The sequence below is a fragment of the Podarcis raffonei genome, chromosome 13 (assembly GCF_027172205.1).
Source record: "Podarcis raffonei isolate rPodRaf1 chromosome 13, rPodRaf1.pri, whole genome shotgun sequence".
Lineage (NCBI taxonomy): Eukaryota > Metazoa > Chordata > Lepidosauria > Squamata > Lacertidae > Podarcis > Podarcis raffonei.
In genome coordinates this window covers 47,021,935-47,032,730 of record NC_070614.1, presented here as the reverse complement: position 1 = coordinate 47,032,730, position 10,796 = coordinate 47,021,935, and the positions used below count along the sequence as shown (strand labels likewise).

Genomic DNA, 10,796 nt, shown 5'->3' with positions numbered 1-10,796 from the left:
CCTTGCATCATAATAGGTGTCACAGATGTGGAAACCAAGTGTCACATTAGGTAATATTTTGGGATTCTTATTGAGCTCATTTATGGCAAACACCAGGGCCAGAACATGCTGGTAAAACTTGGTAATGACTCTGCCAATAATATTACTTTCATTAATTCAGAAGATGAGTCTACAATGCAGGAATAGTTTATGCTACAAACCTCGTAGTTCCTGTATCTAACTTGAGTTGATTTACAGTCAAGGGAAATCTATCCTGCTAGAACTTGCTCACCACACTGAGAATAGAATTATTTTTCTAATTCAGAAGTTGTTCCTACAATGTATGAAACTGTTACTCTATAATCGCTTTAATCTACATGAGCAACTGAATCTTACAGGAATGGGAGTATCGTTTCCAATTGCTCTCAGTTCCCTACAGCCAACTGTTACGACTATCACCTACCAGCCTTTATTTATATTTTGATACATATAACATGTGAATTTGTCATCTATAATGCCTAGTGCATTAAGAAACCTTGTGATCTCTCATATTATTATATAAGAAAATACTTCACCTCTATCTCAGTGCACAAGGAATATACATAAAGATGATTTCTTTGACTGTTTTTATATTTCCCCATTCACAAATCTTTACAGCTTTGGACTACCACATATTTCTTCTACATTTACAAAATGCATGCAATTTAACAGATTTGACTAAGACGATCCTTACTGTGGAATATCAAAGAGATTCTGGGAAGGATGTTCCTTGAACAGAATTTCATGGAAGAAGTAAATGATCTGAGAAGTAATCCCACCAATGACGAGACCCCCTGGCTGGTACCATTCATGTGGTATAGGTAGGGGATCACCTGTGTGACATTTCATGAGACCTACTTTGGACACAGTAGAAGGCAGAAGAAGAAGAAACATTGTTTTTCCTAGCATGCTTTCCTCAAAGCTTCTTTCTAAATATAAACTGCCTTGCACCTATTTTCTTACATCAAGCTTATAAAAGGCAATGGGAGAAAAGTGTCAGAGATGTCCTTGCTTGCCTCTTGCATTTAATCCCAACTTCCCATGGCACAGGTGTTCATTTATCATCACTTTCAGACTTGCTTACTGACTGTTTTCTCCTACCCTTTTGAAAGTCTCTGGAGCTTTGACCACCTGAGAAAATAATGGTGCTGTAGATAACTTTGTGTGTGAGAGGGGTAATTACTTTCTCTGTGTTTTGATTCTAAATGACCCTTCTGGTAGGCAACATGTTGGTTCTTGTCTTCCATTTGTGAGCAGAAGTCCTTTCTGGTCTCCAGGCAGATGAGATAAGGGACCTTGACTCCAGATTTGCATGATCAAAAATATCATGCCTGACTGAACAACTAGTTTTTCATATTAATTCTGAAGTGTAATTTATACCTCATCTATGGCTAATTATTGCATTTAAAACTTTCTGTATGTATACATTTTCTTGATACTGTACTGAAAACAGCATATATTTGTGTTTTAACTGTAAGTGGATTGATGTTCTTTAGTCAATGTACAATAAAGTAGTATTTTTTTAAAATAAAAAATTGTTATGGGATGCCACATGATTCATTTATCTCTGCAGCACTGATGGAGGGGAAATGGAGTTTTTCTATATATGCATTCCCACCTCTGCCCCAATTGAGGTAGATATGTAGCTACGTGAATGCACTCCAATCTTAAGTTTTAATGTTGTAAATTTCTTTTTATGTTGTAAACTGCTACAGGTTACATTGTATGGTTTTAGATGAAAGTTTCCTTTTATTACCTGTTGTCTGTTGTAAAGGCCTTTCGCCTATATACAATAAAATGGATTGATTGATTAAAATGGTGAATGTTGGGGTGGGAGTTAATATCCAAAGGAATAAAACTTTGGTTGTAGACATATATGCAGCAAATGAAGAGAAATCTATATTTTATGAAGGACTTACGGACAGGTTGCTGGACTTTTCATATGAAAATTGCTGCCTTATTGGAGAATGGAATGGAGTGGTTTCTCCAATACAGAACAGAGTTTTAGGGTAAAATATTAAAGTTTTCCCGGGTAAACTAAGATTTTCTTTGAAATGATGTATAATATGGACATTGTTGACATACAGAGATATAAAAATGGAGATGCAAAGCAATTTACATATCTCATTGAGAACCCAGCTCTTTTTCTCTCTGTCTCCCTTTTTCTGTGAAATCATTTTTATTTGGTTTTACAAATACAGTTATAAAAATCCAAATATACATCCATATACAGAAGTGCCTCGCAAGACAAACCCCTCGCAAGACGAAAAACGCGCAAGACGAAAGGGGTTTTTGGTTTTTGCGTTGTTTCGCAAGACGATTTTCCCTATGGGCTTGCTTCGCAAGATGAAAACGTCTTGCGAATTTGTTCGCTTTTTTCTTAAAGCCGCTTGAAGAGGCGCAGTTGCGACGGACCGTGCTTCGCAAGACGAAAAACATCGCAAGATGAAAAGACTCGCGGAATGAATTAATTTTGTCTTGCGAGGCACCACTGTACAGAGATTACTCTGAATCTCGTGACTTCCCCCCACCTCCTCCATGGGGTCCCATTTTCAACATTTACAACTGCATATTCTTCCATACTCTAACTTTTATATCAATCCATATTGTCCATGGTATTTGTTACACTACAAGTGAAATCGAAATCCTGCCATTCTTTCCATCTGATTATAATGGTGTCCTAAATAAATTATAATTTTTTCCCATTCTTTAATACAGTTTTTGTTCTCCTGGTTTTTGAGTTTTCCAGTCAGTTTTACCATTTCAGCATAGTCCATCAGCTTGGCTTGCCATTCCTCTCTGGTAGGGAACTTCTCTTCTATCCATCCCAGGGCTAGTTACATACTGAGACATGGTAGACATCTTACCAAAGCTTTTCTCAGATCACAGTCATTATGACACTCATAAGTATTATTAGATGGAGGTTTAATGAATTGTTACAAGAAGAGAAGGTTGAACAAGATTGCAAACAAAGGTTAAAATAATTCTTTGAGAATAAGTTTAATAAAGACACAGGGATACAGACAGTTTAGGATGCAAGTCAAGCTTACATAAGAAGTTATTCCATAAAAAGAAAAGAAAGAAACCAGAGAAACTACAAAAAGTTTCTGTGCGGTTAGATGAAAAGAAAAAGAACGGGAACAATGTCCAATTAAGAGAAATATAACTTAGCAAATTAAGATGTTGCAGAGACAGTTATCTATGCTAACAATGCAGGAGAGAGAAATAAAACTGAATATGCCCCTGTTCTTCTAACTGATATGTATGTGAAATAGTTGTCCATCATGCAAATTAGCATGACTGTGGCAATGAAGACAAATTCCTCAATGCTGTCTCTTCATTATCTGCTCCCTGCTGTTCAGTTCAGGCCTCAGCAAAATGATGTAGCACTTAGGGAAAAAGATGCATCCCAGTAGCACAGCACTGGATGTCAAGATGGAGAAGATCTCCACAGCCACCATGCCTTTCCCTCTGGTGCTCAGGTAAGTTGGAACAAAGGACAACCAAACACTGCAAAATGCTAACATGCTGAATGTAATGAACTTTGCTTCATTAAAACTGTCAGGTAACTTGTGGGCCAGGAAGGCCACAATGAAGCTGCTGATGGCAAGGAGACCCATGTAGCCCAGGACACAATAAAACATAGTGACAGACCCTTCATTACACTGTACAATGATTTCTTCATTCACTGAATGGATGTCTAATTCAGGGAATGGGGGAAAGGTTGAGAGCCACACTGTGCAAAAGCCCAATTGAACAAGTGAACAGTAAACAGCAATTGAATAGGATACTTTCTTCCCCACCCATTTCTTCACTCTTGATCCTGGTTTTGTGGCCATGAATGCTAGAGAAACAATAGTGGTCTTGGCCAACATGCAAGAAACAGCCACTGAGAAAATGATAACAAATGTTGGTTGTCGGAGAAGGCAGGACACATTCCCAGGTTGGCCGATGAATAACAAAGAGGAGAGGAAGCAGAGCAGGAGGGAGACCAGGAGAATGTAAGTGAGGTCCCGGTTGTTGGCTTTTACAATGGGGGTATCTTTATGCTTAATGAAGGTAGCAAACACTAAGGTTGTTATGAAAGAAAAAGAAGCCGTAACTGAAGCTAAGCCTTTCCCTAAAGGTTCTTTGTAAGACAAAAAATGTATGATTTTCGGGTGGCATTGACTTCTATTCTTGCTTGGATACTGATCTTCTGGGCATTGGAAACAGTCTTCCATATCTGAAAAATGGGTTGGGGTGGGGGAGATTCAACTTACTGACCATTCATTGAATACAGAAAATTATTTTTACCTTTTGTTTTGGCAAGATGACATGACCTACCCGTTTGGTTTGAAATTTTCCCATCTGGACATGGAGCACAATCATAGCAGCAAAATTTTTCACCCTCCTTCCTTTTCTTCTGATGACCAGGATGGCAACATTCATTACACACAGAAAGGGGAACCACCTGTCCATATAAATTTTTGTTTTTTGTTTTTTAAAAGAATTAGTTATATTGAAAAAATATATTTCTCAGTTACTGATGAAGTATCATAACAATAGAGACAGCCGTGCAGCACATTCAAATGAAACGCAATAATCTATGATATGATCTATGGTTTTTGTGTTTTTTTAAATAATTCGTTATATTGAAAAGATATATTTCTCATTTACTGATGAAGTATCATAGCAATTGAGGTAGCCTTGCAGCACATTCAAATGAAACAAAATAATATATGTTATATAGGTGCAGGATGTTTGTGCCCGTGTAACTTGTTTGATTTATGGTATACGTATAAAAGGAATAAGAAGATGGAGACTTAATGGATCTCTGTTAAATGATTAGGAAGTAGTTCAAGGAGCCAAGAAGACGTTAGATGAATTTTTTGAATTTAATAACAATCAAGGTACCGACATCAAAGTGATTTGGGACACCTGCAAGGCAGTGATTAGGGGTTACTTTATACAGCAAAATTCTTTTCAAAGAAAAGGGAAAAAAAGCAGAATTATTAGAGGAAACGAAAGAAAGAAAAGGAACTTATTAAAAAAAAAACCCTGAGCAATGAGATAATAAAACAAGAAATAAAATTACTACAATCAGACTGCTCATCTATGTTAGAACAAGAAATTGAATGGAACCTGAAAATCTTGAAACACAGCAATTTTGAATTTGCCAATAAACTGGATAAGTTTCTTGCTTGGCAACTTAAAAAAAGGCGGAGTGAAAAATTAATTAACAGATTTAGAATTGGAGAGAGAGTGACAGATGACCCAAAAATGATTATACAAAATTTTGTGAAATACTATAAAGAGCTATATAAAAAGGAATTAGAAAACCCAGAAGAAATAGAACAATATTTAAATCAACATAAAATTCCCAGCACCACACAAGATAAAGACGTTAAACACCCCTGTTTCAATGATGGAAATTCAAAACCGGGGAAAATGCCAGGTCCAAATGGAATCCCAGTGGAGTATTTCAAAAAATAGAAGAGACATTGGCAACACCCTGAAAAGAAGTGATGAATGATATTTGTAACAGAGGAAGGTATCAGAATCATGGACTGAAGCCTATGTCACACTGCTACCAAAACAGGGAAGTGATCTAGAATTAGCGTCTAATTATAGACCAATATCTCTGTTGAATTACAATTACAAACCTTTCACTGGTATTCTAGCAGATAGGTTAAAACACGTTTAAAAAGAAATATTACATCCAAACCAAGCTGGATTCCTACCAGGAAGGCAAATTTAAAACAACACCAGTAATATTGTCAATATATTGGAATATCTAGGATTTAAGAATGAAAAACAGGCAGCTGTGATGCTAATAGATGCAAAGAAGGCAATAGACAATGGTTCCTGGTGTTTTATGAAAAGGCAAATTAAATTAATGGAATTTGGAGAAAGGTTCAAAAGGGGAATAGAGGCAATTTATCATCACCCAAGGGCAAGGCTGGTAATAAATGATGATGTCATGGAAAATATCAAGATTATGAAAGGGACTAGGCAAGGATGTCCTCTGTTATTCATAATAGTGTTGGAAACTCTAATGAAAACTTTGGAAAAAAAGGAAAGAATAAAAGGAGTTGTGATAGGAGAAAAAGCATATAAAGTAAGAGCCTATGCAGACGACTAGATAGTAACAACAGAAGATCCCAAAGAAAGTATCCCATTAGCTATAGAATTGATTAATGAATATGGTAAACTAGCAGGATTTAAAATAAACTACAAAAAAACACAACTTGTTGGTTAAAAACATGAGAGCTGAGGAGTAGAAGGATCTACAGGAAATTACGGGTTTGGAGATCAAGAACAAAGCAAAATATTTGGGAATCTGGATATCTACAAAATGTATTAATAATTACACCAAAACCTGGAATGAGATAAACAAAAATTTAGAAATTTGGAATACTTCATCTCTCCCTGTGGGGTAGAATCTCAGCAGTTAAAATGAATATTTTACCTAAAATGATCTTCCTATTCCAGACCATCCCAATTTTAGGGGTCATGGAATATTTTCAAAATTAGAGGAAAGACATCACTAGATTCATTTGGAATGGGAAAAAGCCGAGAATTAAACATCAGTTACATATAGACCAGAGGGAGAGAGGAGGATTCACTCTTCCCGATTTGGAATTATATCATGTGGCTGCCGGGTTTGTATGGATTAAAGACTGGATCATACTAAAACATACGGACATGCTGGATCTGGAGGGTTTCGATAACTGCTTTGGTTGCCACGTGTATCTGGTGTATGAGAAGGTGAAGGCACACAAGGGATTTTTGAACCACATAATAAGAAAATCACTTTATAAAATATGGGCCAAATATAAAACATTATTAGAACCTAAGATTCCCCAGTCAATGTCACCCACAGAAGCCCTGGTGGTAAAAAAGAAGAACACGAAAGGAGACTGGGCGACATACAGGATGTTGTTAGAAAAAAACAATAATAAATTCAACTTAAAGAAATTCGAAGAAATTAGGATATACTTGATGGACTGGTTGCAATATTATCAAATAAATGAGAGATTAAGTTTGGATAGAAAGAAGGGATTTGAGAATGAAACATCTAACTTTGAAAAAGAATTAATACAAGCAAAAACACTCCTTACGTCATAGTTCAATACAATGGGTTCTCCAAAATAAACGTAGAATCAATACCTCATTAAAATATCTGTGCCACACAATTTTATCCTCACTAATGGTAATCACTTTCCTATCAGCAGCATATGGAGCAACACTTCCAACTTCTATTCTCTGAAAGGAATTGTTGGGGAAGGTGACCAGGTTCATGATATCAAATCCAGCACTCATTTCCCAATGATCATTAAAGGACATAGTTTCTCCAGCAGAGTTGTTAAAAGAGATGTCATGAAGAAACATGTGGAGCTATTTGAAAAGAGGGAAAGAAATCAAACCAGAATAACAGCATGCTGAAGATTTCAGAATGGCTGTCCTTTCAAGTTTTATTCATAGAAAGGAAATGTAAACCACATTTTCAAAACAAGAACATGTATAATATTCTCATTATTTATCGAAGCAGAACAAAAATTAATGTATTCTCAACCTGTACCAAACTGTTCACTAAACTACAAAGCATTTATTGGGGAAACATTACCTGCCAAGGCTGCAGAGATTGAAGTTCGACACTGTTACCAACTGCCTTTGGTTTATATTTGGATCTAGCCAAGTCCATGGCGTGCAAAGCATGGGCCAAAGCATAAACAGCATTATAGATACTGTAGCTGTGCCCAGTCATGTGAATTTCAAAAAGACCTGCAGGGAGATTCTCCAGCCTCTCCTCTCCAGTACAAGTGTCATCATCCATCACAGGCATACCTGCATCTGGAAAGGAACAATCAAATGCTTGCTCCCAGAAATTTTGGAGGAAACCATCTCTTTCCGTCCTGGTAGGGATTTTATTCTGAAGAAATTTCCTGAAACCCGGAACCTCTTTTGTGTGAATAGCAAATAAAATGGCACCCTGGAACATCTGAAAATCCCATCCTCTTAAAGAACCGGCTAATATAAAATCTGTCTGGGTTGTCACAATCCACACCTTTCCAAATAATGGGTTTTCTGTATTTCCTGAATATTCTGAATGTATAAAAACTCTCAGCCGCAAAATGATTAAAGATTCTCCATACATGATAATTGTACCAGCTTTTTGATCTTGGAAGGATACATCAACTGGACTTTTATTAAAAAATTGATTTATGAAATCCTCCATATGAGCTTCTTGTGGGATTCTTTTGGTGAAGGCTGAACAGATTCCATGTCTGGAAAACAATGGCTCCAGGATCTTTAGGAATTGCTCTCCACGGTTATCATCCACAACAAAGAGCCCAACCCAGGTCCACCTAAAATGCTGAAGTAACCATATAATTCCCATATACTGAAGGTCTTCGTTTGGGACCATTCGGTAAAAAGGGGAAACTTCTATTATTTCCGTCTCATCTATGGTAAATGAGCCATATGAAAGCTGTAAGAAAACATACAGAAACTGCAAAAATAAGTTAGTAGTCTAATGTTTTCATTAGGGTCTTTTCTGGTGTTTTATTATATTTGAAATACAAGCAAATTCAATGTCACTAGTTCTTTATTCTGAACCACAACATTATTCCAAGTTGTAAATACAGAAGAATGTGATATTACCACCAGCACCCATGTACATATCCTACCTATGGTATCTTATATAGAGCTATGGTAAATGAGCCATATGTAAGCTGTAAGAAAACATAAAGATACAGTGGCACCTCAGGTTAGGTACTTAATTCGTTCCGGAGGTCCGTTCTTAACCTGAAACTGTTCTTAACCTAAAGCATCACTTTAGCTAATGGGGCCTCCTGCTGCCGCCACGGTGCCGGAACACGATTTCTGTTCTCATCCTGAAGTTCTTTCTCATCACTAGTTCTTTCTTTTGAACCATCACATTATTCCAAGTTGTAAATACAGAAAAATATGACATTACCACCAGCCCCCATGTACATATCCTACCTGTGGTATCTTATATAGAGCTAAGACATCCATCAAATGGAAAGAAGTGTCAGAGCCCAGTCCTCCAATGACGGCTAGGAGGTTTTTCTCTGTGGCACATTTGTAGTTTGGAAAAAACCTATGTGACTTGAAGATCAGATCCAGTGTGGAACGATAGGTCATCCTTGCATCATAATAGGTGTCACAGATGTGGAAACCAAGTGTCATGTTAGGCAGTATTTTGGGATTCTTGTTGAGCTCATTTATGGCAAACACCAGGGCCAGAACATGCTGGTAAAACTTGGTAATGACTCTGCCAATAATATTACTTTCATTAATTCAGAAGATGAGTCTACAATGCAGGAATAGTTTATGCTACAAACCTCATAGTTCCTGTATCTAACTGAACTGAGTTTATCTACAGCAAAAGCTAAGGGAAATCCATCCTTCTAGAATTTGCTCACTACACTGAGAATAGAATTATTTTTCTAATTCAGAATATCTTTTCCAATTGCTCCTGATTTCCTGCAGCCAATTGTTATGATTTCCCCAGCCAACGTTTATTTATATTGTGTTACATATAACATTGGTCCATGGGGTCACGAAGAGTCGGACACGACTAAACGACTAAACAACAACAACATATAACATAACTTAACAGATTTGGCTAACACGATCCTTACTGTGGAATGTCAAAGAGATTCTGGGAAGGATGTTCCTTGAACAGAATTTCATGGAAGAAGTAAATGATCTGAGAAGTAATCCCACCAATGATGAGACCCCCTGGCTGGTACCATTCATGTGGTATAGGTAGGGGATCACCTGTGTGACATTTCATGAGACCTACTTTAGACACGGTAGAAGACAGAAGAAGAAGAAACATTGTTTTTCCTAACATGCTTTCCTAAAAGCTTCTTTCTAAATATAAACTGCCCTGCACCTATTCCTTAGAACTAGCTTTAGCAAGGCAGTAGTATAAAAGTGTCAGAGATGTTCTTGCTTGCCTCTTGCATTTAATCCCAACTTCCCATGGCACACGTGTTCATTTATAATACTTTCAGACTTGCTTGCTGACTGTTTTCTCCTACCCTTTTGAAAGTCTATGGAGCTTTGACGGCATGTGCAAATGACAGTGCTGTGGAGAACTGTGGGGGGGGGGGAATTACTCTCTCAGTGTTTTGATACTAATTGACCCTTCTGGTAGGCAGCATGTTGGATCTTGTCTTTCATTTGTAAGCAGAAGTCTTCTCTGGTCCCTAAGCAGATAAGATATGGGACCTTGCCTGACTGAACAAGAAGTTTTTCATATTAATCAGAAGTGCAATTTACACCTCATCTATGGCTAAATATTACATTTAATCATTTCTGTATGTATGATACTGTACTGAAATAAGCATATACAGTATTTGTGTTTTAACTGTATGTGAATTGATGTTCTTTAGTCTCTAGATAATAAAGTAGGTGAAGATAAAGGTAAAGGGACCCCTGACCATAAAGTAGTATTCTTTAAAAAGCCAAAATGTTATTGGATGCTGTGTGAGGAATTTATCTCTGTCTATTTATGCATTCCCACTTTTGCCCCAAACTGATTTTTTCTATAGGACTGAGGTAGATATGTAGCCTAGTAAATGCACTCCGATCTTAAGTTTTGATGTTGTAAATTTCTTTTTATGTTGTAAACTGCTACATGTTACATTGTATGGTTTTAGATGAAAGTTTCCTTTTATTACCTCTTGTTTGTTGTAAAGGCCTTTGGCATATATACAATTAAACTGATTGACTGATTAAAATGGTGTATGTTGGGGTGGGAG

At 36.9% G+C, this 10,796-nt stretch overlaps 1 protein-coding gene across 1 annotated transcript; it reads right to left on the bottom strand.

Annotated features, from left to right (window-relative positions):
* Positions 1 to 3,341: 3,341 nt before the first annotated feature.
* On the bottom strand, positions 3,342 to 9,213 carry LOC128399139 (vomeronasal type-2 receptor 26-like). Its single transcript, XM_053360397.1, has 5 exons — positions 9,007 to 9,213; positions 7,628 to 8,491; positions 7,171 to 7,398; positions 4,345 to 4,471; positions 3,342 to 4,243 (listed from the first exon to the last, which is right to left on the bottom strand). Exons 1-5 carry the CDS (start codon positions 9,211 to 9,213, stop codon positions 3,342 to 3,344), a joined length of 2,328 nt encoding a protein of 775 aa, XP_053216372.1.
* Between the last annotated feature and the right edge of the window lie 1,583 nt (positions 9,214 to 10,796).